General features: G+C 46.3%; 2 protein-coding genes across 6 annotated transcripts in view; one reads left to right on the plus strand and one right to left on the minus strand.

Moving 5' to 3' along the window:
* The first annotated feature begins 110 nt into the window (after window positions 1-110).
* Window positions 111-17,642, plus strand: STRADB (STE20 related adaptor beta). Of its 5 annotated transcripts, none has more exons than XM_054970640.1 (12): window positions 111-422; window positions 2,394-2,450; window positions 3,504-3,584; window positions 8,398-8,500; window positions 9,342-9,463; window positions 10,318-10,426; window positions 10,962-11,085; window positions 12,196-12,367; window positions 12,768-12,872; window positions 13,777-14,003; window positions 14,912-14,954; window positions 15,459-17,642. In XM_054970640.1, the coding sequence occupies exons 2-12, from the start codon at window positions 2,409-2,411 to the stop codon at window positions 15,609-15,611; spliced, it is 1,281 nt and encodes a 426-aa protein (XP_054826615.1). In that variant the 5' UTR covers window positions 111-422; window positions 2,394-2,408; the 3' UTR covers window positions 15,612-17,642. The 5 variants fall into 5 exon arrangements, with proteins under 5 accessions (XP_054826615.1, XP_054826616.1, XP_054826617.1 ...); XM_054970641.1 differs by having other exon boundaries at window positions 111-391; XM_054970642.1 differs by having other exon boundaries at window positions 111-242.
* Window positions 17,643-20,708: 3,066 nt separating this feature from the next.
* C2CD6 (C2 calcium dependent domain containing 6) overlaps window positions 20,709-27,448 on the minus strand; it is a 38,269-nt gene continuing 31,529 nt past the window's right edge. Inside the window, exon 16 of the mRNA XM_054970145.1 lies at window positions 20,709-25,803. Coding sequence (XP_054826120.1) covers window positions 22,819-25,803 — 2,985 coding nt within the window. The 3' untranslated portion in view covers window positions 20,709-22,818. The remainder of the gene's footprint in view (window positions 25,804-27,448) is intronic.

The following is a 27,448-nucleotide window of genomic DNA, read 5'->3' on the forward strand; positions in this document are numbered from 1 at the left end:
TACAGCTCCCATCATGCCGCGGCGCGGAGGGCGGGCGGCCGGGCTGGAGGCGGGCCGCGGGGCACCCTGGGGCTCGTAGTTTCCCGCTCTGAGGCGCGGCTGGCCTGCGGGGCTCGGCTGGCGCCCGTGAGGGGAGGCGCCTCAGGCTGCGGGGCCGGAGCCGCTTCGTGGCCGCCGCCGGAGGAAGACGCCGCCCCGGCCCGCCTCTCCGCCCGCCCGCCCGCCCGCCCGCGGCCGCCCCGGTGAGGAGCAAGAGGGGCCGGCGGGCCTGAGGGGAGCCCCTCGCCCCGTCCCGTCCCGTCCGCAGAAGTTTGGGCTGGGCCGACGCAGCCGCCAGGAACTCCTCGGCCCTTTCGACGGCGGGGCTTGGAAGCAGGGTTGCCAGCTCCAGGTCGGGGAATTCCTGGAGGTTTAGGTGTCAGGTTTGTGGAGGGGGGGGGGCTCAGCAGGCTGCAACGCCATACAGCCCCCTCCCCCAAAAGCTGCCATTTTCTCCAACTGGCCTCTGTGGTCTGGCTAGCAGCTGGCATTTCGGGAGATCTCCAGCCACCACCTGCAGGTTGCCCTCCAAAGTTGCCATTTTCTCCAGGGGAACGGATCTCTGTGACCTGAAGATCAGTAGCAATTCCTGGATATCTCCAGCCAGCTCCTGGAAGTTGGCAACCCTACTTGGAAGTCCCTGTGGGTTATTTTGGGGGCGTGTGTGTGTGTGTGTGTGTGAGGGTAAGCGGGAGGAGGGTTAGCTGCTGCCCTGTCGCCACAAGAGGAAAAAATAGACGGCAGCGTATGCCAATGTGTCACTTGCTCTGCTGAGGCGGTGGGTCCCGCCACCTGCCATGCCCGTCTGGTTGACCACCAGCGCAGTCCCTCAGAAGAAGAGCAAGATCGGGCCCAGTAGGGCTTTAAAGACCGAGGAGATTTGCAGGGGATGCTTAATTCTCAGTCCCTTCGGTGTAATATTCAGTCTTTTGCATTTGGTAAGAAAAGCGCTATCGGTCTGTGCCTGTGCACGTTTTCTTGCAAGGCAGATGGATTTCTGCTCCCGGCAGCTGAACGGGTGTCGTGCATGAAGACATTTTCAGATGGATGGCCATGTTGGTCTGCAGCCCAAGAGCAAGAGCCGGGTGCTCCCCTGCAACTGTCCTAAGAAGAGTTGATTTCTGTGAGCTTAGACTGGAGTAACTCTTCTTAGGACTGAGCTGCAAGCACCTTGGCCTCTTGGCTGCAGTCGTTTAAATCTGATCCCGAGTGGAGGAGCTGGGGGCAGGATGCATGGTGCCCACCCTCCCCAAGCCTCTTTTCCATTCACAGCCACGCCCTGGCAGTGGGATTCCCTCCCGGGTTGGGGGGAAGTGCATGAAGCTAGCTCATTTAGTGTCTGCTCTTTCAGAGCATGCATTCTCTGGAGTAGAGAAAGGTTATTCATTTTATTTACTTTATACTCCACTTTTTTAAGACACAGGGAAAGCCCATGTGCTGCTTAATCCCATGTGCTGCTTGCCCCCTGCAGAAGTAAACGTTGCTGTGTTCTATGCCTGTTTTAAGAGGGACATGATCCCCTTCCGCTGAAAGCGCTGTCTCTGGCCTGCTGTCGGACTTCTCTTTTGTTTCTTCCTGCCTTCACAACACATTCAACAGACGCATATATTGATGATTCGAGTACCTGTCACAGCAGTCCATTTTGTTCCACTGCGGCAATGTTTCAGCCTGGCTGTTCCCTTCTTCACTTTTAATACTGCTTAAATATGTATTCATTTAAACACTTGCATGTTGCTTTAAAAAAAAGAAAAAGAAAGCCCATTCAAAAGGAGCTGCAAAGCATCCCCGGAATAGGTTGGTAAAGGAGGTGTAAGACATTCAAAGCACCAGCCAGTCAGTACTGCGTACAGCTGGAATCTCCTGCAAACTGGGCAGAATCCGTTTTCTTGAGCATTATTCCGATCAGGGAATTCTGCGCCTGCATAGAATATAATACGGTGCTTCTGCAGCAGCTCAACCTCTCCTGTACGCCTCTTTACTGGAGATGAAGCATCATATGGCGGAGCTGCTGTGAGGTGAACTGCCCGACCCTGTGCACGTTGGCTCAGTCTTCAGCGCTAAGTCTCTGGGACACCTCCTGTGGTTTATGGATACTTGAATTTGATTTGCAGGATTTGGGTCTAGTGGCACCTTAGAGACCCACTAGCTTTTCTGAGTGTAAGCTTTCAAGGGTCAGAGATCCCTTCTGAGTCAATGTGCCCAGAAAAATCGTTTCCATCCAAGACAGTCACGTGTCGTTCTCATGTCTGTAACTTGCAAGTGTTTGTGCGGGAAGAGATCCTTTGATGGCACCTGTGTTTGGTTTGTATTGGAATGCTGCTGAATGTCACTTTAATTTTCGTATTTTGTTTCAGAGTAAATGGGTTTGCATGACATTTCCCACAAACTCAGGCAGTTCCATGTCTTGCTTGGTAAGCATATGTTTCATTTACCCTTGTTTTCATTTGTTTTTGGGTAGAAATTTACCTTGCCTTCTGTGTTTAAAAACCATCAGCATAACTTTCTGTTTTCTACCGTTGGTGCTCTTGTCTTTAAGCTAAAGTTACTAGATTTTTTTAAAACAACAAAACAGAATGGGAAAGTTGGGTTCTTCGAGGACATTGCCTGTTGAGTTCCACAGCCCAGGCCTGCTCTCCTCCACTTTTGTGTGTGGGTTTTTCTTTGAATTGTAAGAAGGAGCTACAGCTCAGAAAGTGAGGCTCAATAGCCTGGTCCACGGTTGGTCTGGCTCAGAAGTGCATAGCAGTTGAGCACCATTTTATGCAGACACAAATCTGATTTAAGTTGCTTTGGCCGTACAGCATTTTGGGTAAACATCCAACAGTTAATTGATGGTTGTTGTGGATTTTCCGGGCTGTATAGCCGTGGTCTTGGCATTGTAGTTCCTGACGTTTCGCCAGCATCTGTGGCTGGCATCTTCAGAGGTGTAGCACCAAAAGGTGCAAAAGCTGCGACTGGCATCTTCAGAGGTGTATCTGTGACACTGAGAGATCTCTGTCTTTTGGTGCTACACCTCTGAAGATGCCAGCCACAGATGCTGGCCAAACGTCAGGAACTACAATGCCAAGACCACCACGATACAGCCCGGAAAATCCACAACAACCATTGTTCTCCAGCCGTGAAAGCCTTCGACAATATATCCAACAGTTAATTGTCCAGTGTGTCCAGATCAAGAGACCTTTGTAGAAATTCGTCGCAATCTTCATCTGGTTCAGCAGGCATGGCCATGTTGTTTCTTGGATGGGTTCTTTGACTGTTTGGTGAAGTTTCCAGCTCCACACCATTATCGATCAGCCAATAAGAGGGCATGCCTAAGCATGCCTCCTCAGAAGCAAATCCCATTTTATTCAATGGTGCTTACTCCCAGGAAAGTGTCCTTAGGCTTGCACAGTAAAACTATGAGTAGGAGCAAAACTGTATAAGAGGTCACCTTTGATGTACGCTGTCGCGTTCTGCGTTTCAAGGACTGTTCCTGTATTCTACGGACACGAGTTGAATCCATCGGAGCAGAAAAGCACTCGGAGGACAGCAGCAGTCAAGGCTTGGTAAGAGGAAGCAAATGGCCCCTTGGCCAGCACTAACAGCTTTGGGCCACTGGCAGTCCTGCCCTAAAAGACAGGCATTGTTATTTCCAGCTGGCCTTGGCTACTGGGTGCCCAAGCCGAAAGGCCCACCGCATTTAGCCTTGGCAAGGCGTTTCTTTAGTGCCGCGAAGTTTAAGGCACGTTTCCTTAGAGGTTTTGGGCATACGCTGTATGTTGCAGCTGCATCTGAATCATTTCTGACAGTGGCCCTACGTCCGTCCGTCCGTCCATCCATCCATCCATCCATCCATCCATCCATCCACTGTTCCTGCTCTTGGCTCTGACTGGTGGAGATGGGTGAATGCAGCATGGCGCGTTTTTCCACAGTCACAGCGTAGAATCTCCGTGGAGTTATTAATCAGATTCAGTATTGAATTAATTTTCTTTGCTGAGGGTCTTCTAATTTTTCTAGTTCTGTTAATTTCTTTTTTCAGCTTGTTTTAGAGAGGTTTATTGTTTCCCGTTTTGGATATTTTACTTAAGTGACTTACTTGTTTTAAAAATAAAATATGCTGGGCATTCTTTTACTGCAAGTGAATATAGTGATTCTTAACCAACTGGATTATTAATCTTACATTTGAGAGACACCCAATTCGACTGTACATGGCATTGCGACATAACCCAGTTCCTGAACTTAAACAAACAAAAACTGAGGATACAGTTGAAAGGGAGCATGCATAGCTTTTACTGTTGGAAACTTCACTTTTATCTCCTTATTTCAGTTTTCCACTTGGCTGCTTAGCATAAGATCCCATTAATATTGTAGCTATTTTAGCAAGTCTGAGAGTCTAACAACATTTTTAAAAGGTATATTTGGAGCAGGGGTGAGAATGGAGATTGTAGTTTTAACAAGATGGATAAAAATTTATGAATTTTAAAATAAAGGTTTAGCTATAGATTTCTCTTTTAAATAGGCTTGTTTAATATGAGAGCAGAGCTTAATGCAAACGTATAATCTCTTAAAAGCAGTCTTCAGCAGTTTTTCTTTGTAAAGAGATAAGGTTGGAGGAATACCATCCATCATGTAGCACAATAGATCGTGTCCTTCCATTATGGCTTGATAACGGGGGACCAGGAAGAGCCAAGTTTCCACAGGCGCCCACCACTGATCCGTCCAAATGACCTTTGTAGAGTAGCCCTAGGAACGACCTGAAGAGGGCAGCTGGCTCAGTTCTCTCTCTCTGCATGCTCTTATGTGTAAGGAGTTGCTAATCAAAAAGCTGAGACCAGTTTTTAGGAACAACGTCCCATATCCAACACCCCTCGAAGGAATTTCTTGCTCTACTATCTTTTCCCACTTTATCATATAGTATTAGCTGGTATTTAATTTAACATTAAATGATGCACCTCGGACAGTCCACCTGTACATTCATTAATTTAATTCATTAGATTTCTTGCCTGCCCTCCCCATGAACAGGCTCAGGGCAGGTTACAACATTATATAGCGGTACAATAAATTAAAACAGTAATACACAATGAAATACAGAATACACATTTTCATAATTCCAGTACAAAAGTTAAAACCACAGTCTAAGATGCAGCCTGTGACGGTTCACCATAATACGGCACTCAGGCCAGTATCCTGGAAGCAGGGCAGGCAGGTGGACCAGAGGCCACGGCAGAGAGGCCAAACGGGCAGTTCGCTCAGGCCTCTGCCATCACTGTAAGCCTGGCGGAACAGCTCCGTCTTACAGGCCTGGCGGAGCTGTAACAAGTCCCACAGGGCCCTGGTCTCAACGGAGAGAGAGTTCTGCCAGGCTGGTTGAGGCTAGGCGAATAGAGCCAATACTAGGTTTCTTCTTTAGAATGGATATAACATGGAACTATTGATAAAGCCTTGTCCCCTCTCCACCTTATCTGTTGTAACTCAGCTTGTATTTTTGTGCACTTCTGTACTACCCCATTGGGAGCCAGTCTGGTGTAGTGGGTAAGAGTGTTGGACTAGGATGTGGGAGACCTGGGTTCGAATCTCCACTTGGTGATGGAAGTTTGCAGAGTGACCTTGGGCCAGTCACAAACTCTCAGCCTAACACACCTCACAAGGTTGTTGTGAGAATAAAGTGGAGGAGAGGAGAGCAATAGAAGTTACTTTGGGTCCCCGTTGGGAAGAAAGGTGGTGTATAAATGAAGTCAAATAAGGACAATCAGAGGCAGGGCAGCAGTGGTGGGATGGCAAATGGAAGGGCCCCTGGCGTCTGCTCCTCTGGCCCGTGCTTTGCAGAGCTTCAGCTCCGTTGCAATGTAACAGTGCTGTTGCGACCCCCTTCTTTCTCTTGGGCAGATTTTGCCTTTAATCTTTCTCTTACACCTTCTGGGTACATTGTGCCACCAGGAATATTAAATTCCAGAATAACTTAAATTTCTCCTTGCCCAAGGGTCAGGCTTTTTCGTGGTACTACGTGGCCCTGAGGAAAGGAATGGGATATAGGAATGACAGATACTCTGGGATATAAAAAAAAAACCAAAGTAAACTTTTATTTTTATAGGAAGCGTATCGGTTTCATATTATTTCTAAAATGTGATGGTTTCCAAAGAGTAGTTCTCAATTCTTAAAGTTACTTTACTTAAACCCAGTCACACAGATCTTCTCTCAGGCTTCACACACAGCTTGCCTGCTTTTGATATTGATTTCTCTCTCAATTATAAGTAAGACCTTTTCTCAGGCGCGCGCACAGAGTTTGCCTGCTCTCTCCTGACTGGATGGTCTTTCACAGACACACAGTTCAGGCTTCCACACGGGTCATATTTCTCTCAGAACCGCTTAGACTTGCTCTGGCTGCCCACAGCTGGCCTCTCGTGCCCAGACTGACTCTTTTCTCTCCGCTCTCAGTCTAAAACTGCCTTAACTCCGCCCACCCTCTCCATCATCATCCAATCATCTCCCTCACCCATCCCTCTCTTTCACCTCCACTCTTCTCCTATACCACACCAAGCATTTAAAGACACACACACACACACACACACACACACACACACACACACACACACACACACACACACACACACACACACACATTTACTTAAAATCATTACAAGTACCCTCTGGTTTAGTTAAACCGCAGTTTGTTGCACAACCCTAGTTAGTCTGTTGAACATACATAGTGGATCACAGTTTGTTTGTGAGTCCCATTTAGTCTGTGGCTTCCCTGCCTCCAAGCAGCATGCCTGGTTGCTTTCCTGAGCTCCCTGCGTTGCCCAGCTGCTAGTCGACGCCTCACCCCCTTTGCAGTCCCTTTATACGAGAATGAAGTAGGGACAGTTCAGAGAAGCCTCAGGCAGGCACGCCCCCTCCTTGGCTTCCCTTAACCTCTCCTCTCTGCCTAGCTGCTCAGTGCAGTCCCTAAACATCTTACCAACTCTGAAACAACAAAGCTCTTTTGCAGCCTTCTTGCCATTTGGCTGTGTTCCCTAACGTTGTGTTTTCTCCGAAATAATCTTCAGAAGCAAAAGAGGATCCCGGGCAGGTTGCGTGCTCGCTGAGCCTCTCGTGGGATATAAAAGGGGGTTTGATGAGGGGCTCTCTTTGCAGGGAATAAGGTATTGCGGGTCGGTGGGTTGTGAATGGCTTTTGACTGTCACTCCACTTTGTGAAGAGCAATTGATACTATGCATGTTAGCAAACTGAATAAAAGTAAATGATTAAGTGAGATCTTTTGTTCCACTGTCTTAAATTTTCCCACTGGAGAGGCTGAAGCAACGTATTTCTGCTTGGTGAGTCATTACTAGTCTTGGTGGGGTGGGGTGGGGAGGGGTGGGGGGACCACGAGTAAAGAGAAGTGGGGAAAGAAGGACAGTTAAACCCAGCTGGAGTGACTAGATTTTCTAGTTGCTCTGTGTGGCCTTTTGTGTGTGTAGGAGGCTGGGAGGAGCCGTGTTCGTGAACCAGCTGGGCTTTCTCAGTGTGCAGAAGCCGCAGGTAATGCTAAGTTAACAAGCGATGGCCCGTCTGTAGTTTAAGATCCTAACTTAGCACCGACAAACAAGCCAATGGGCTGAGCAGTGGGCATTGGGATATCTCAATAAACTGGTGTTGAACTCAACCTTAGTTTATTGTGACCTCTGAATGTATCTTCCGTAAGCCTACAGGCAGGATGACTAGCCAGCTTGAACCAGGAACAGCCGGCATGGCCTAAAGTCCAGCTCATGGTAGGATTTCCTTCCCTGCCATCAAGGCTTCCTAGAGCTTTGGCAGGAACAACAGCAGCTGGCAAGCCCACTGTTAGTTCTGCCGTGAATTAAGTTTTCACCTTCCTTTGTCTTTTCCTTTTCTCCGTGTGTCCCATGTATCCCTTCTCTTCTCAATAACACGCTTGTTGCTGCAGCCGGGATGCATGTGCTTGCCATACAGGGTACATAAGTTTCCTTTTCCTGTCTTCTGTCCGCCAACTCCGTCTCTAGCCCCTCACTTACGATTCACTTGTCCATATCTCTGTTTTCCTTTTCACCTCTCACCCTCTCTTTCCCCCATTTCTCCCCAGAGTCTCATCTTTGTTTTCTTATTTTTGCTTGACTTGCTCTTGCCGTCGTCTTTCTGTTCCCTGAAAGAGAATGCTTTGCCTTTGTACTGGATCGGCTAGTTTGCCCAATCCAGTGGTTTAAGAAAAATGGATGTAAAAATCTCACCATAAAAGTAGACAGAGTGAAAAGACCTTACGGTTATTTTCCGGAAGATGCATAGGTTTGGGTGTTGGTTGATGTACAAGCCTTTTGTGTTGCTATGCTGCGCGCTGCATTTTCCAACATTAAAAAGTGTTTAAAATTGTTTCTTATTTAGACTGATGAATCGGCTGTATTCTGGAGCCCGTCATCTCAGAGAGGAGATGAACGAATATCATGGTCTGCTGATGTATCCCATTACGATCTCCAGGTGGAAATAGGTGACTTGTAATCTGAAAAACGAGACATTCAGCATGGTTTAATGGGATGGTATAGTTCCGTGGGGACAAAACTCTGGACTCCCGCTCCCTGCTAATGGATCTGCACGTTGCAGTGCTTCTCTCTGACCTGCCAGCGTGTTTGCCTGTTTCTTTTGCTCTGTAGTTGCTGTTGACTGTTTCCATTGTGAATTTAATGCTGGTGGGATAATACTAATCCCCGGCGGCTGCGTCCCTGAGAGCTGCCGCTTGTGCTCCCAAAGCTGCTACAGCTTTCATCTGATTCTGGCCAGAGAGTCTCTGCTGAGCGCAAGATTGTGCTGTGCTGTACAACCCCAGTAAACTTGCGCCCGAGCAACACCAAGTGTCCTTGCGTCTTATTGCTGCACAATGTTTAGAACTGCGGGTTGTGGATTTGTGCAGGCACTGTGATGCTTAAAACTGCCTTCAAAGGATCAGTAATCTGGGCCCCCTCCAATACCCAGTTTTGTAATTGCTGCCTTGGTGTGCATCGCTGGCACTGTGTATTGTCCATTATTGTGCTCTGCCCTTTCAGAAACCACGCCAGGTGAGTCTTTGTCACTTAGCAGTCAGCCGGGCGTGGCAAGATACTTGGTTTGACTTCTACTAAATTAGCTTCTGCTGAAATCTTGAGACTGTATTGAGCTAAACCAGGTTGTCTTAAAATTAGCTAATTGGCTGTATCCAGTCTCAGAATGGCCGTTTTTCTGCAACTTGTTGATCTCTTTCTAGAACTTCCGGATCGCTTGAGTGCTGGGTGACGAAACAATAGTTAAAAGAAACTGCAAGTTGTTAAAAGTGTCGACTTTTGTTTTGCTACCAGGAAGGGGATGCAACAACTTGACTTCGATCTTCCTCGCCCGTCACCTCCCTACAGGGACACTGGTGGCCGTAAGGATTACAGACCTGGAAAGATGTTCTGAAGAGCACTTGAAAGCTTTGCAAGTAAAAGCAGATGTTTCACGTTTGAAGTAATAGTGGAACTGAATTGTAAAGCCAGTAGTGGGTTTTAAAGTGCCATAAGGGTCTTAGGAACAAGCCCTCGTAGGGTTTCAGCCACTGGTGGGAAGCAGAGGTGGTCTGGGCGGGATGCAGGGCTTCCTAACAGGGGCGAAGAATTCACTCTCCCTCAGTCCCCATGCCCACCTCAAAACGGGATGCCCCTCCTCCTGCCGGCGCGGCCTGCCACCGATGATCCGTTGGTGGCCTGTTGGCATTCTAGTGGTAACCTGGGACACTGGCCGTGCAATCCTAGGAAGAGTTACTTTGGCTTAGCCTTTGGCTTAACTCTTCTTAGGGTGGCACGGTTGGTGTTTCGTTCTCCCTGCCCACCGGGAAGCGCCTTTGATGTGCTGCTTCCTGCCACCCCTCCCTGCGAGGGATTCGCTGTTGTGCTTCTGCAGTTTTTTATATCTTTAACTCTCCTGTAAATGATGGACACGGCAATAGGTATTCGGTCCTCAGAAAAAAAGGGGCTTTTTCTTTCTGTTGGGGTGGGACTCGGGTTCTTTGACAGAGTGATTGGGGGGACGTAAGAGATGGAAGATTGAGAACCACTGCCTTGCTGGGTCGTTTGCGAATGCTAACGAATGCCACAGATGTTGTATTATTATGGGATGTTTAGAAAATAATGATCACATTAAATTATGGTTTTATCAAGTTGCTTGAGCTTATATTTCTGATGCTGCAAGAATTCACAAGCCACTCGGGCAGAGGTTTTTTCAGATGAGTAGTGGGCCTATGCTTGGAACCTTAATTGTTGTCTTGTAAATGACCAAAACATGTACTCTTTCCTCTAGAATGAGGTCCTGTTATCCCATGCCTTTCGGCATCCCAATATCATGGCTCTGTGGGCGGTGTTCACGGCTGGAAGTTGGCTTTGGGTCATTTCTCCTTTCATGGCCTATAGTAAGTATCCCATTTGCAAGAGAATGTATTGATTTCATTGCCTCTGCACAGGCTAATTGAGTGTTTAGCATAATCAGTAGGAGGGATGGAGTTATTAGACTCCAAAGAAATATAATGAAGTGAATGGCTTCCTTTTGTTTAGTCCCTTCCTTGGGAAAGCCAGGCATCTGTTTACATGAAGGAAGAAGACAGAGGTGCTGATCACTGCCAAGGAAAACGTTGTTCCCTGTAGGGTTGGCCTGAATGCCCCAAACCACCAAGCCGTTGGAGTGGCTCTCTTGCTGGGTGTACCACTGAACTGTGTGCACTACAAGAAGCGCTCTTCCAGACTCCGTTGTCATATGCTCAGCTATTATTGGCTCGTGCACAGTTGCACGTGACTCTTGAGGGGTTTTTTTTGCGGGGGGGGGGGGGTCCTACAACACCAAAAGGGATCAAGTTTGTGGGTCTAATTTCTCTAGTGGTGGCAGCAAAGTGTTTGCTCATGTAAATACATAACTCTGACTTACTCGCAAGTTTCATGCCACTTTCCTAGGTTCAGCCAGTCATCTGCTGAGGACTTATTTCCCTGACGGCATGAGCGAAGCCCTGATAGGAAACATCCTGTTTGGGGCCATTAGTGGATTAAACTACATGCACCAGCATGGCTATATTCACAGGTACTGTAAAGAGCATGGAGGGCAGTTTCAGATGATGGCAGTGTGGATGCCCTTAAGCTCCAGCTGTCGCTTTCTCAGGGCCAAGCGAAACGTGATGCCGGGCAGGTGTTCTTTGACACGTCGAGTGACGCAGTTTTACCCGGGAACTGTAGTTTTAAAAGTCAGAGCTGCTTGAGATCCTTGGGGAAAGGAAGGATTCTCTTGCTGCCCTCCATCGCCTCTGCTGGCTACTCAGCCCCCTCCCCCCCCTGCTCTGGCTGCTGTTCTTGCCGGGACAGTGAGGAAACTTAGCCGTTGTTTTCTTTATCAGTCTCAATGGGGAGAGGAACAACCAGCTTCCCCGCACGCCCCCCCCCCCCAGTTTAAATTTCTTACGAAGGTAAGCAAGGTAGGGTCCCGTGCTGGTGTGTGCGTGCGTGCTGTCAAACTTTCCCTTACAGAACTAACACCAGGACCTGGGAAGGGAAATTTAGTTTGGAAAAAGAGTACAGGAGGAAAGGCACCGCCTCTGCGATCCGATTAGCAGCCCCTTCCCCCTATGGTTGCTTTAAAGATCTCTCCTCCTCCGTCACTTTCCTGTTTGAGCCCCGAGCTCAGCACTGTCCCTGCCGTGGGGGGGCAGGGGAGGGGAGGAGCTGGCAGTTCCTCTCTCTGTTGAGATTGCTAAAGAAAACAGTCGCAGAGTTCCTCTCCCGCAGCAGCCCCATGTGGCTCTGTAGTTGAAAACTGTCTTTGGAAGCTGCAGTTCCCAGGTAAAAGTGAGTCCCCGGCCCACTGGAAAACACGCGCCTGGCATCACGTGCAGCTTGGCCCTCGGTTTTGATAGTTCTCAGGCCGGAGCCTACCGACATAGGGCATGTTATTTAAAGGGGTGGGTTAATTTGCACCATTTTTGGTACATACCGTATCCAGTAATATTTCTTCCTTGTGATCAACCAAGGCTTATACAAGCTGCAGATCTCCGTTTAAACATTCTCCGTGTCGGGTGTGTTGTAGGGTTATGGCTGTCAGGTTATGGATAAAGTAGTTTACAGTCTGTGCCACCTGCTATCTCAAGTTGTACTTCTCTGAATCATTATTCTAATTAAAACTTGATTATGTGTGTTTCAGAAGTATTAAAGCTAGCCACATACTGATTTCAGGGGATGGCCTAGTTTATCTGTCTGGCTTAAACCACCTTTACAGTTTAGTCAACAGTGGACAAAGGTTAAAAGCCGTATATGACTTCCCCCAGTTGAGTGCTTCAGTGCTACCTTGGCTGAGTCCTGAACTGCTGAGGCAGGTGAGTGATGTGCTCTGCTGCGTGGCGTCTTGCGGCATATGCATGTGTAGCCTGTGAAGAGAGACATAGCAAATGTTTCGACCTCTGGCTCATGCTACCCAGTGCAGACTGGAAGCGTAACAGACTCCCAGTCCATTTGTTTCCCGGTCCTTAACATTACAATGACACACAGAAGCCCCAGTATTGCATAACCTTGCGACTTCAGAATTTTATACTTCAGGGATGAAAGTTAGTAACTTTAGATTTATAGGCCACTCCGTCGTAGCGGCCCAGGTAATTCTCGGGCAAACAATAACATTCCAACAACATTATTCCGTTTCTGGCATGTAGAAGCACCAGTTTATTCATGCCATAGATATTCCTCTGCTGAGTTTGTTGATGCTTTGTTTTTCTTCCATAGGATATATATGGATATAATGTGAAGTCAGACATATATAGTGTGGGGATTACAGCATGTGAACTAGCTAATGGGCGCGTACCCTTTCAGGATATGCCTCGCACACAGGTACATGCGTTTCTTCAGTTTGTTGGTTTATCACGCCCATTTTAAAGAGCTGGTCTATATTATCGAAAAGAGTCCAGTAGCACCTTTAAGACTAACCAACTTTACTGCAGCATACGCTTTCGAGAATCACAGTTCTCTTCGTCAGATGTGCATCAGACGAAGAGAACTGTGATTCTCGAAAGCTTATGCTACAGTAAAGTTGGTTAGTCTTAAAGGTGCTACTGGACTCTTCTTGATTTTGCTACTACAGACTAACACGGCTAACTCCTCTGGGTCTGTATTATGGTTATGAAGAGAAAAGTGATTGTGACATTTCTGAAACAGTGTTCTCAGGGCTGAGGTAGAAAAGAGGGCAGTGTGATGGCTGTGAGCATGTTTGTCAGCACCGTATCAAAAACACTCCACTCTCCCACCCCCTTCTCCAACACTTTGGATGGCCGCAAAAGGAGATGCAGGCCTTAGCCTGTACACGAAGCACCGTCCCCTTGCCTGCCTTCAGCGATGGCTCTGCTTTCACTCTCTGTTCCCTGACTGGTTAGCATCGTCTGTGGGGTCAGTCCAGGAAGTGCAGCTCTCTGTCTCACTCGCCTTTCTTTGCCTTTCACGGTGGAATCGTGTTGCCTGTCTGATTGACTGTGTAGCCTGTGACATCATCACCTGATCCCTGACTGGCTGGCAGAAACAGGGACCCCAACTGCTGGGCGGGGCGGGGCGGGGCGGGGCGGGGGAGGTGGTGAACATTCACACAGAAGTTTTTTTAAGTAATATTTTTGCTTCCCCCAACCCACTTCTCTTTCAATCAGAAAATCAAAATGGACGTAGCATAGCCCTAATTATTATTTATCTTATGTAAGCAAAGAGAGTCACTGGACAATTTTTGTATTGCCTTAAACTTTTCTACCAGATGCTGCTGCAGAAACTTAAAGGTCCACCTTACTGTCCGTGGGGTCTAAATTCTTTTCCACGTGGTGAATCCAGAATAAAAAATTCCCGGTCGGGGATTGACTCTGGAATTGGTGAGAGCGTGACCCACCCAGCGACCGGCGAGAGGCTGCAGGCGCCGCCCAGAGCCCTTTCCCCTGCTTTCCATCACTTGGTAGAGCTTTGCTTGCAGCAGGACCCTGAGAAAAGGTAATTTCTCTGCAACAGGGCAGAGTCCCCATAAAGTGTGGTTAAAATTGTGTGGAGTTCAAACTACTTCTCAAGAGCTGGAAGCCTGGTCCTTTCTGTGAGTCTGAAACTACCCCCGTCTCATTCTTATGAAAAGGGATGCCTTTAGCTTAGCAATGAGGGGCGGGGGGCGGGGGGAGACTCGTAGCCTCTCTAGACGAACAGCAGCTGTTTAAAACTAACACACAAACATACATATATATATTGAATGCCAAGATAGAAAGCTAGCTGCTACGTCCTTTAGGAGAGTTTTGCATGTATACAGTTTGGCCACCTGCAATAAACGCAAGCTGGATAGCTCAGACCTCCAGTCCTTCCCCCCCACCCCATGAGCTCTGTGTACGTGCAGTTGTATGTGTATAGTAACAGGGCAAAGGCAAAAACAGGGCCCTCTTGAGACCGCTGTGGGGATGGGTGCAGTGCCCATAATGCAAGTGAACAATTCCCTTCAGAGTTCTTGCACAGTAAGTCTGCGGCGGAATCTTTAGTTGATTTGGGGAGAAAGAAGGGCATTTTGATTTAGGAATGAGAAAATATTAAGTCATCTTTTTCTTCTGTGACCGATAATCTTGTTATTTAACAACGATAACAAAACCCCCATCCTATATTACTGTTCCTTCAGTATCCATATTTAGTTTTGGCAATATGCAAACTCATTTCAGGTCATCTGCCTTTTATTTGGTTCATCAACTAACCATTTTTAATTGTTAGTCCTGTTGATACCTTTAGCTGAGTTAATAGGGATTTGAAAATATTAAGCTACTTCACCAAGTGGGGATTCTTATTAAAATGGAAAGCTTCTGATCGTCAGTGAACTCTCTTTACAAAATGTTAAACTCTTAAGCTTATGTTTTCTTCCTGGGATCTAGGCCTTCAGCAAGAGGTCTTCTGTCACACGCTTTTTTCAAGCAGGTAAGCTACGCTTGTTATGGTTTTTATTAGAGGTGTTAACTGCAGCTAAAGCAACCACATAGGTCTTCCCATAGACTGCCTTCCCCTGTTGAGCATGATAAGCCCTGAACTCTGGTTAGCGGCGGTTCATGACTGAGGGCGGAAGAAGCTCGGCTGTGCTTGTGTGGCTGAGAGCTAGACTGGCTGAAAGGCCACGTGTCGGCTGCAGCCTCCTCCTAACCAGCAGGCCTGCTGCCGAGATCGTAAAGGGAGCAGCTTGCAGTAGTGGCTTGTTAGCCCAGGCAGCATTTCAGTAGAATAGGGCATTTCAGGATATCACTAGTAAGCTTGGTCATTAGCAGGGCAGGAGACGTTAAGGCATCCCTTTCTGGAATAAGCTGGAGCTGCAGAATCTGAATCGGTCAACAGCTTTGGGATGACGTTATCTGGAGGAGCTCAGACTTGTTTTGAGTAGTTTCATGGGACTGAATTCCCTCTTCTTTCCAACGCATTCCTCTGTTTCAGGTCAAAGAACAAAGCAAAGGTTCGTTGCTTTCACTGTTGTCTCCTGCTATCCAGCACACCCAGTCACAAATACCAGCCGTACATTCGTCAGCCATCTGGAGTAAGTCTAAATGTATTTTGACTGATGAGAGAGAGAGATACTGGGAATTCTAGAATGGTTTAAGTCCCACTTCTGGCATATATCTCCTGGAAAAATGTGATTTCTTTGCTGCTTTTCTTTTTAAAGGTTAAAATATAAATATCAGCAGTATACTTGAAAACATTCTAAAAAAATGTACACGTCGTACTATAAGGATAAATTGGATTATTCTTCCAAAGTGGTACTGTGAGAGTGCAATTTCTTTCATTGTTTAGTGGGCAGAAGTGCCTGCGCTCCCAACCGTTGCCTTTTCCCTCTTGTGGACTCCAGCGCAATGACGCATCCTTCATGCTGGACCTTAGCTTACTATAGTACTGAGAACATGTCTGCATTATTTCCAGAGATGCTGACAAATCTTCATTCCTTAAGCTCTGAGTACAAGCTCCGGGAGCTCAAAAAGCCCGTTGAGGTGAGCCTCACAGCTGTTGCATTCTTCTTTGGCTTGGATGGTAAATCGGAGCTGGAGAAGGATTCTCCCTTCTCTCTTCTGCCCCATGCTACCATATCTGACCCATTGATGTAGAGCAATCCCATCATGATGAGAGCCAGCAGAAAGGAATGAAAATACTTCCAATATATGTTCCCCCCCCCCTTCTGTCTCTACCCCACACCATGTATTCTGGGATAGCCTAGAACGCCTGGTTGTTAATGCCAGGTTCCCAGATCATACTTGGGGAGGAGGCAAAGGAAGTGCCTCCGAGTCACTCTGGCAACATGGTTCCTAGAATACCTGCTTGTTAACAGCAAGTATTCTCAGAACTACAGTTCCTAAAACTGGAGATGGGGGTGGGGAGGGGGATGCAGATGTTGCAAATATTTCCTGTCCTCTGTGCTGCTCCATCTTGCTGTCCTGTTATTCCCCATCACAATATGGAAGGGGTGCCTAGAACCTCTTGGTCCTCTAGGACATCACTGGGTGAACCGTGTGTTCCCAGCTCTTTGAGAGCTTAAATTTCACCGCTAAGAATCAGAAAGTTAATTTTATTCTTTAAAAAGCCCAGCTTGTGCGAGGTGTGGGGAGCTCACGTAGGTTCGGAAACTGCTGGCCTTAATCGTGCTTTGAGTCTTAGTCAGATTTTTTTCTCATACAGTAATATCCATAGTCAAGTCACCATATACACAACTATTTTCTTTCATGCCTCTTCTTATTTACAAAAAGTGGTAATGTGAGAGCATCTGTCAGTTTTGAAGGCTTTTTTGCCATCTGTATTCTAACAGTTGCTGAAGTAGCTATCACTGTGCCCTGAAAATAGCTGTGATTTGTTTTAATGCAAGGTATTAGCCCTCTTCACAAAATCTAACCAAGGCAAAATAATTTCATTTGTTACACAGTTGCAAAAACAAGAACCTGAAATTACTTGATTATATTCTTTAAAACTTTACTGGTCAAAACTCACACCTAGCTGGTCTTGAAGTAGGGAGTATGTTGAACTGCAGAGTCTGTAGGACTTGTGTGTATGGAAAGGAAACTGAATAAAGATGCAAGAATGCCTCTTGAGCCACACAAACAGGCCATCCTCTAAAACGCGCAACAGCACGTGGCTGTTAGACGCACCCTGCTCCACACACGTCCGAGAAGGCAGGAGGTCCATACGGAAGGAGGAGCTTCGCCTTTCTGCCTCTGACTTTTTTGATGTCCCTTTTGTTGAGAAGACGAGCCTCAAGAACAAATAAGCAGCCACAGTGCAAGGCAGTGGATTGCTCTCTGTTGTTCTTATTTTAGTACTGTGAGTGACTGAATAAAATGGCTGTAACCAAAATTTATTGCTCTCGGTATGGCATAGGGATTCAGAGGAGAGGCTTTTAATACCACGAGGTATTTACAATTATATTTTATTATTGTATATTCTATTTAATCATTGAAAAGATCGTTAGCTTGATTTTATTTTGTGTAGCCGTTCAGAGTGTAATCTTACGAATTATATCAGATATGTGATGCAATAAATATCGCATTATTTTGACTAGGAAACTACTGAAATAAAGTTGTGCATTACCAATCTCACTCCTACACGTGTAACTGGAATAAAACGCACCCCTTATTTAAAGTGGTTTTCTGCCTTGTCCTTTTCTGATAGCATTCTTGTTTAATGTGGACTAGGATCAATTCGAGGCCTCACTCCCAGTTGCTACATTGATTCCTTCGGAGCAATTCAGGGCTTTTGCATATGTCCAGCATTAGAACTTGTGAACTGAGTCGACAAATTCACCACCACGTGAAATGAAATCTTTAAAAATGTGCAGGGGGCTCCCAAATGCTTATTGTCTGTCCCTTTATCTTGGCAGTCTTCTCTCATTTGTCATGTGTGCTCGTGCATATTGATCTGTTTAAATACGCACACAAGGTTCCTAACTAGCATGTGCTCTCGCCCAGGCAAAGGCCAAACGCAGTGTCTGGGCAAAGCTGCTTCCTTATTGTGTGCTGGGATTTGGACGGGGGTGTGTGTGTGTGTGAGTGGATCCATCAGAAATAAAATACTGTTATTAGACCTGAAGGAATTCTTGCCACTGAATCTCTATAAATGTATTTAAGAATACAATTTACCTAATTGTGATCATGACTACTTAGCAATCTGTTTTTGTACACAACATGCCAATACCTAATTTCAAACTGCAGCCCAGTTGTCTTTCAGAGAAAGTTCCAAGTTCTGACAATCCTACCCACTGCGAAGCTACCTCTAGCCAGGACAACGTTCCTTTTCCTGCTGGGAACCCTGCCGGCCTTCCCCCCTTCCCGGCAGCCGTCTTCAGCTGTCCGCATTCAGCCCTGTTGCCGCCTCTGAGGAATGTTTAGTGCTCTCATCAGATCCTTCCGTCAAGCAACTTCTAGCCGTGTTCTTCCTCTGCAACTGTCCTGCCGCTCATCTACGGCTTTATAGCATTATATGCAATTGCATCGTGTCATTATAGTTCCTGTTACAAGTTAGGAGTTTCTGTTCAACGTCAGGAAAATGGGAATTACAGCTTATCTTACTACAGCACCGTGACAAAATGATGGGGAAAGTAACACTTTGTACAGAAACTCGTAATTCTAAATCAATAGGACTGATTATTTTCAATGATGAGAGAGACTAGAACGTTAAATGCAACGAGTAACTAATCTGCAGAAATACTGTAAATGGTTCTAAGTTGCCGTCTTTAATGCAAGTAGTACATTTGGTACTTAGTTACAGAAAGGGCTCAGCTGGCGAGGAGCAACGTGGGCCTGTGCCGATCTTTGTGAAAGAGCCACCATCCCTAAATGCAGCAATACTCGAATGTGATGAGGCAGATGCAGGACGTGGTATTTGGCTCTCTGCTATTCAGCCACCCCGGAGCCCGCTGTGTTTCCCGTGCAAGCCTGCGTCCCAGTTATTAGGTAGTGAAGTAACTGGGCTGTAACTGGCGCACAGACTAGCGGGACAGACCTGTTCCACTTGCCGCATACAGAGTATTACTGTGGATAGAATCAAGCAAGACACTGTGGCGAGGCCACCTGGCAGATACTCCAGCAAGATGCCGGTCATCTGGAGCGACCGGCCATATAATGGACCTGGTAGTGCAAGTGTGATAACCCCCAGGAGTGACTGACTGGTGTAGCTGAACTACTCCTCTGGCTGCATTTTAGAGGCACCTGGTCTCAAAGCAGCATGGCAGTCTGAAACGACTCATTATTTACAGCTGCTCTGTAAGGAGAATCTGGGACATCTTTTAAATATATTCTTATATTAATTAGCAAGGCAGTATGTCTCCTCATGGCAGTTGCTTACCTGTAACTGATGTCCCGATGGCAATGCTGTGGCCATGCTGTTGGAACAATGCACGGGTGCAGAGTAAAATTTAGGACCTTCTAGGGCTGAGCTAAGGACGCTTCCTCCAACAGAAGGAGCTCTTCCTCTGCTAGAACCACCACTCCCGTCAGAGGGAGGCTCCTTAATCTGGAGGAAGGCTTGCAGCTTGGCTGAGCAGAGAGGTAGGAGGCAAGCTTGTATCCGTCATTGGGAACAAGCATGGCAGGTACCGGGGTAGATGAACAGGGATCCCAGCTTCCATTCAGAGAATTCGAATACCAGTATCCAATGGATATTATCCGTAACGGTCCCAGGCGTGAGATGGTGGCTAATACTGAAGGGGCTGTCAGTGTCAACAGAGATGAAGAACTTCTACCCTTCAAGGTGTTGTTGCCTGGGGTGGGACCCCCTTCCCAGGTGTGTGTTGTCTGCTCTGACTCCATCTTGGCTAAATTCATTTTGGCAGCCATTTTAGGAGCTAGCAATGCCCTACTTTGGAGAAGGTAAAGCTTTCCTCAGGCTATGCTAACAGGTGCCCATAACTTTGGGCTGGAGACAAATTAACTGATGGGACATCTGCATGCCTGCCCTAGATCTATCAAGGCACTCTCGTCAGCAAAGACGAGTCTTCCTGAGCACAAAATCTAATTACTATCAAGCAGCCAGGTGGACTTGATTACTAGTATTGACCATGTCTGAATGTCTCCTATCAACCTGCTGCAATGCAGGAAGATGGGGGCGGGGTGGCATTTGATGGCGTGAAGCATTTGCAGTGGGGAAAAACAAAAGTGCTGCCATTAGCCCCCCACCCCACCCCCCCACCTCTCCGTGCTCATTGCTCTTCTTCCTGCCCTCAGCAGGGACAGCACTCAGGAACAGCCCTGCCTGACCCCTGGCTGAAGGCCAGCACGGGGGATCTGGGCAGCCTCATAGTATGACAAGCAGGGGCCTGCGTGACGTCTGATTTTTCTTTGAGTTATACGGGGCTTTTCTCCCCAGTGAGGACTCGAAGCGATTTGTATCGTTCTCCTCCATTTTATCCCTCCCCCCCCCCGATATCTCTGCAGTGTAAGAGAGGCTGTGATTGGCCCAAGGGCTGGCTTCCATGGCACGATCGGGGATTCAAACCCGGGTCTCCCAGATCCTAGACTGATACTCTAACCACTACTTCATGCTGGGTATCAGTGACAAATCTTTTTTAAAATATCTGTAAAGTCAGCCAGTTTTCTGACCTACAGAAGTTACCAAGGCATATTTCACACATTTGACATAGAACACTCAGCTATATTTTTAAAAAATCAGCCCTTTTGGTGAAAATTTACAGATATCCCAGTACACAATAAGCACTTACGAAGTATGTTTTATTTCTCACTACAGGTGTGGAAAATAGTAACACATGAAGTACACATACGCAGTTGGTTTAGGCACTGATGGTTTCCATCTAACTCCTATTTGGGGGGGGGGTCTTGTGGTCTGCCGTAATACATTTCGAAGAGTCCAGAGTACAACCTCCAGTTGTTCCGGGCTCACTTTTAGTATGTGTTCTTGATTGTCCAGCATCTCTGATAACGAGCTTGTAGAAATCCTTGGACTTTCAACGGCAGATGCATTTGCAGAAAGTAACCTGAGCAACTCTTTAGCGGTGGCAGCAACCCCTGGAGCAGAGCCTGGTCTTGCAGAATGCGGAGCCTGGCTAGGGCCGCCTTCTGGGGCATTCCCTAAATCTATAAGAGCCCTTTCTATGGCTTTCTCAAGATGCTTAAAAGTTTCCATGTCTAAATCAAGTGTGCCTGGAATGTTCTAAATATGAAATAAAACCAGATAAAAGTTGTTTAAGCATTCAGGTGTATAATAATAGTAATCATGACGATGACAAACTTCTTCATATCAGTGAATCTCTTACAAATTTTTTCAGATCTCAACTGTCGACTCATTGTGGAATCATATATACACTGTGTTGCATCATTTGGTATACCTATGTCATTTGTCCCACTCATATAATAGCTAACATCTATACATTAGACTAATTCCAAAAAGAATGAAATCTTGTATCTAATAGGCACAACACTAGCTGTTATCTGTGAGCTCTCCTCCACTGGCTGAGCTGCTGTGATGTCATGGACTGCTCACAAAAATACCAGCTATTCAGAGAGTAATGAACAGTCGCAAATAATACACAGTCTATGAGAGAAAGGAACAGTCAGTATGCCTAGGAAAACCTTAAGCAAGTAAGGGGTAAGAAATAACATACAAGGTTGCAATTACAGTTTCCCTGTGGTTGAGGGAAAGGCCAGCCAAGGAGATCACGCGTGTTCTTTCTTGGAGTTGGGTGTCAGCAGCAAGGGTGCACGACTGCAGCAGCTCCTCCCACTCATGGGAGCTCCTCCCATTACCAGTTTTCAGAAGCATTAAAGAAAATTCTTGATCCCGGCTAGGATTGAAAAGCGGGAAATTTGTAGAAATTTGTTTTTCTTACTTTCCCTGAATCTTAGAAATGAGGTATGCCATAAATCTAGATAAAAAGGGATAAAGAACCACTAGAGAAAATTCTCAAATATGGTTCACGGATGGGGTGTGCTGTTGATAGGCAAAATAGTGAAGGAACAGGGAAACACGGAGTCAAGTAGTAAGTTGAGTAGCAAAGTCAGGGCAGAAAGGGCTAAAAGCACCGAAGCTTTCCTTGAGGGCAGACTTAACTTCTCTAACATTAGACATTTTAAGCAACACAGGGCTTGAAGAAATCACAAGATGACTAACTTGTGTTCTAGTCATTGAACTGACAAAATGTTGAATGGTGTGGTATTGCTGAGGGACAGAGCAGCCATGGGGGGGGAAACCCCCCCCCCAATTTAAAAGGGCTACAATCCACAAGTCTGAAAATAATCCAGATCCACAAAAGCTGTGGACACAGAGGTGAGCGTGTATGTTCATGCACACATGGGGAAGGAAAGGTGTTATTCAGAGTTGCTGTGCAAAAGCCACTGGCAAGAGCCTCACACAGCAAACATTACACACACACGCTGGCCGTGCAACCAGAACCCAGCCTGACTAGAGTCCTCAGCAGGGCATAAAAACGGAATATGAATATAGCCGAGATTAAGAGCTCTACAGCACCCCTTTCAGGTCTCTGAAAAACTCTTATCAGTACACTTCAAAAGCAACATTGTCCAGTGAAATCTGCTGGTTCATAATCCAAGCAACCTGTAAGCGCTGGGTTTGTTGGGTGCAGTTTAACCAGCTGGTATTAAACTTTTTAGGCCGGAAGGGAACCTTTACTTGAAAGTCTGTCATGTTTCTTCAGTATACTCAGCTTCAACATTTATGCTGAACAGTAGAGTCTACATGGCCCTGAGCTACCAGTTAGGGAAACACAAACGCATTACAGACACGGTCCTATATATATATATATATATGCTGCCTCCAGGTGTCACATTGTCTTGTTCACGCACAAGATTCAGACAATCCCTGTCCTTACCGGGGCATTTCCTTTTGTGCGCCAAGGACCCGGGAATTGTGTTGCAGACGGTTTGTCCGGAGGAGTTCCTCCCACATTCTGAGGCTGGGGGTCAGACAGGACGGCAATCTTGCTAAAGGATTTTCTGGGCCTGATCTCATCTCGTTTCTTTTCAGATTTTTGCTTCAAGCTTTCCTTTCTCGCCACGCCAGGGGCTGCTGTTGTCTTCATGTCCCTCTTGCTTTCTGTCGCGGTTAGTTTTGGAAAAGGTGGTTCGCAATGCTTCCTGCCTTTTTCTTTCAACACATCCTTAGGCATAATTCTGCCCGTTGTCTTTTCCTTCTTAACTGGCGTATTGACCACTACTTGTTGCAGATAGTGTGGCATGGCATCTTTTTTAGAGAGCTGGTCTGGCCTCTTGCTGCGTCTGGATTTGTGAGGAAGTTTGCTTGCCGGCCTTGCTTCTTCCTCAGATTCTGAATGCAGGAAGAGAAATGTCTGAGGGTTGACTGGAAAAGTGGGCTTGGGGAGATAACCTGGAGGCCTGGAGAGGTAATTTTTAATTTCAGTTTGGACGCCAATATCATGGGCACTCAAAAAAGATGAAGAGGTGAAGGGTTCAGGTGTTCTTTTTAAAGAATCATCAGATAGTTTGTTTTTAAATATTGTTTCATACCTTTTCTTTGGATTTGGCATGTCTGGTTTATCAGAACTCTGCAACCTGTCGCTTTCTTTTTTAGAACTTTGTTTTACTTTTTTGGGAGGGACTATGAAATCGGTGGTCTGAGTCTCACTGTGCTTTTCTGTGCCCCAAACACTGTCTATAGAAGGATCAGGCTTTTCTCCTTGCATGGCAAGTTTTTTGGGAGGGGAAATGAAACCGTTGGTTTGAGTTTCTTTGTTCATTGCTTCTGTGTCAAAAACACCATTGACAGAAAGGTCTGGTTTTTCTCCTAAGCCAAGTTTTTCATCAGAAATCATTTTGCTAAGACTGTCCTTTGAATAACATTTTTCTTTCTCAGCTACACCCACAGTAGTATCTTCAGGTGAACTTTCTTCAATAGTTAGCAAAGATCTGCTATGGCCATCCTTTATTTCTACCTCTCTGCTTATCCCTGTTTCAGAGCTGCTTTGAATGGGAAGGTCCTTGAAGTTCTTCTGTAAAACAGATGTTAAACCTTTTATGTCTGATTCTGAAAGTCTGTCTCTGTGGTCTTCTTTCAAAAGTCTGTTTAAAAGAGACTTGAGATTTTTTAATTCTTCTTCTGAAAATCTGTCTTGCAGGCTTTGCGTTAAGGAGGACACTGAACGTGCAATTTTCTCTTTTTCGAAGGAGATTTTTTCATTAACTCCTCCTGGCAGTGCTTCTTGGGCTACTACTGGAAAGAAGTTTTCAAGTACTTTTATTAATTCTTCTTCTGTAATCAAGCCTATTTCTGAAAGTCTTTCTAAAAGATGGTCTTGGATCTTTTTGTTTAATACAGACTTTAGATTGGCAATCTCACTTTCGGAAAGTGTTTCTAAGAGAAAGTTCCGAATACTTTCATTGAACACAGGCTGCCCTTTCACTGCACATAGTTCAGGAAGACTCTCCTTAGAGGAAACCTGGCCTCCTCCAGGTAAAGCTTTCTCCAGTGCCGTTGTGAGTTCGTCTTTCACATTCAAGGACAACTTCTGGCACACCTTTTCAAAGTCTTCTTTTGTACTCAATCCGGTTTCTGAAAGTTTATCTTTAAAGTGATCTTGGAGTCCTTTGCTTAAAAATGACTTTAGACTGACTAGTTCTGCTTTTAAAAGTTTTTCAATAACAGTGTCATTAACAGTTTTGTTTGGATCAGATTTGAGACCTACTTCTGGTTCCGAAAGTGACTTCTTAGTTAACTCTGTTTCTGTGCTCATTGGTAATCTTACTCTAATGATTTCCAGCGATTTGGGGAGGCATTCCTTGCCTAAGCCAGCCTCTGTGTTGGTTCCTTCTACTGAACAACTTTGGCTTTGAACACCTAAAGCAGATTCTCCGTCGTCCATTTTGCTTTCAGACGGACCAGGCTCTCCGACCCCCCGCTGGTCCTCTTGGCTACTTTGGGCGGATTCCATTTTGGAACTGTCTCCTAACAGAAGGTCACTTAGTGATTTTAAGGTTATGATGTCCGTTTGTGAAATTGTTTCCTTGGACAAATGTTTCTTGCTCTGGAGCAAATCTTCCTCTAGAGAACTTGAGGTAGAAACCTTTTGGTTATTCTCAGCTAGCTCCATGCCTGAGATTATCCCATGTGCAGAAAGTTTTCCTATGAGGTTGGCTTGCAAGTTTTGACTTGCAACCGTTTTCAAATTCCTTATGTCCACTTCTGAAAGCCTCTCTCCAGAACGGGGTTGTCTTCCGCCAAGTAAATGTTTTCTCTTCTCATCCGGCAAGCTCTCCACAGTATCCATGCTGTCCTCTAGTTCTTCAGATACTTCAGCTTCCAAGAGCCTCTCTTCAACAAGGTTTTCAACATTTTTGCTTAAAAGTGATTTCAACGCTATTACATTTATAAGTCTGTTGACAAGGAAGTCTTCAACAGACCTCTTAAAAGAAATATGGACTTGCTTTACTTCTGGTTCTGAAACAAACTTTTCAAGTGGCTTTTGAGGGAGATCTGGTTCGACTGTCCAAGGGTTTGGTTCTTCATCCTTCTGTATGGCAAGCTGTGGCTCTTCCTCTTCCAGTTCAATCTTTTTTTCGATTAGTCTTAGTATAGAAAGCTGCTCACCACTCTGAACTAACTTGGGGCCTGAACTACTGACAGCCTTTGTTGGAGGCATCGGACGAGGCGGGTCTTGGTCTTCTTGTTCTTTGATTTCGACGTACGGGCGTGTGTTTTCTAAATGACCGAAAATGGATGTTTCATCTACTTTGCCCTCAGGAAGTACTGGGGGTTGTACTCCTCTGATATGTCTCAAGAAAGGTTCAAACTTGTCTCCACTGAAAACTGCTTCCTGGAACTGGAAAGGGAGAGGAAAGAGAGAGAGAGAGAGGGGGGGGGGGGAGAACAAAACCATGATATTTTCAAGGCTTCAATAATAATATGGAAGACAAGAAATATGGGAATCATATTGAACACACAGACGTTGTGCCCATACATTCATAAGGCTTACAATAATTTTCTTAGCCAATTTTGGAGACAATACAAGGTGACTAAGAGTCTCTGCACAAGACATCCTACACAGGGACGCTCAAGTGAAAGATCCTGCCCTTGTTCTCCCATTGTGGATATACATGCGCTGATGGGAGACAGCGTACATTTGAATATAAGACCACACAGGAGTGTCCCCCTGTACGATGTCTTGTGTAGAGAGACGCTAAGAAAAGTAGGAAACATTGCACACAAATAAGACTTAAAGGTCTTCATAATAAAGGAATTCATAAATTCTACCAAGGTATTATTTAGGAAGTTAGGGAATAAAACGAAAAGGAAAGGTACATTTCCCAATTTCAACTGGACAGCCACTGGCAGACCCATCTATTAATAAGTATACACCCAAATAAAGTCCAGTGATTTCTGCAGGGAAGGGCACAATTACACTGCCCCTGCAGGGTTATCCCCGTGAGGGTTTTGAGCTGCGGAAAGATCAGTCATCCATAATCGAGGGAAATGGAGTTTAAATGGAGCTGAATGTAGCACTAGACTCCCCCTAAAAATCCGTCAACTATTACATGGCCACTTGCACATCACTCTGATTTGGCAAAGGCTCCACTTCTCCCTACAATTTCCTTTTATTTCTTTGTCTTCAGCATGATCGTTTATGTCCTGTTTTCTCTCGGCTGCACAGGCCTCTTGTGGAATTCCTGAATCAATCATCAGTTCTCAGTTCTTGTCAACTGAGCAGGAATAATGACTGGAGAGTCAGGGGGAGTTTAAGAACTGCTTTTCAACTGACATCCAACCACGACCATGGCCCATTTTAAAAAACTCTGCTACTTAAGACTGTAAATCGGGCTGTCCGCCATGAGCCATCAGGGAAAGGGTGATAGATGAGGGGCTGATGCATCCTAGCATAGGCTTGCTCTTGCCTAGGGGAGGGGCTGTGCTGCCACCTGCACTCTCACCCCGTTGGCCAGCTGTCTGGTATTGACACAGCCCAGGGCATGGGGCCAACCAGGAAGACTTCTTCCCTCCAGTCCATCCTGAGCATAGAAATTAAAGAAGCTGGAGGGGAGCCAGGCATTCACTGCCTTCCTCCAGCCAAAGCAGCAGTCGTGGAGGGCCTTTTCTCAGCATGGAGGAAGACTGCTGGCACTAAATAAGACAAGCGGTAGACACAGCAGCACTAAGAAAGAGCACTGGAAATCTGTAATGCCTAAAGATGGCCTGGAGCTTGTATCCCTCTGCTTCCATGTGCTTCCACAGTCTGATTTTGGGAGCGTGTGCAGTGCAGGTCGGGGTGCGCGTGGTTACACTCCTCACGCAGCCGCTGTTACTGAACCAAGGGCTACCTGGCTTGGGTGGTGGGTGGGCGCCTCCGGGTCCAGCGAAAGGAAAGCAATGGGTTTAGGATGGCTTGCCCATCTGAGAAGAACCTAGGCAGCTGGGGTGGAGACAGCTCATCATCCCATTGGTGGGGTGGGGGCTCTTAGGGCTAGGACCAC

This window comes from Eublepharis macularius, chromosome 2 (assembly GCF_028583425.1).
Source record: "Eublepharis macularius isolate TG4126 chromosome 2, MPM_Emac_v1.0, whole genome shotgun sequence".
Taxonomy (NCBI): Eukaryota; Metazoa; Chordata; class Lepidosauria; order Squamata; family Eublepharidae; genus Eublepharis; species Eublepharis macularius.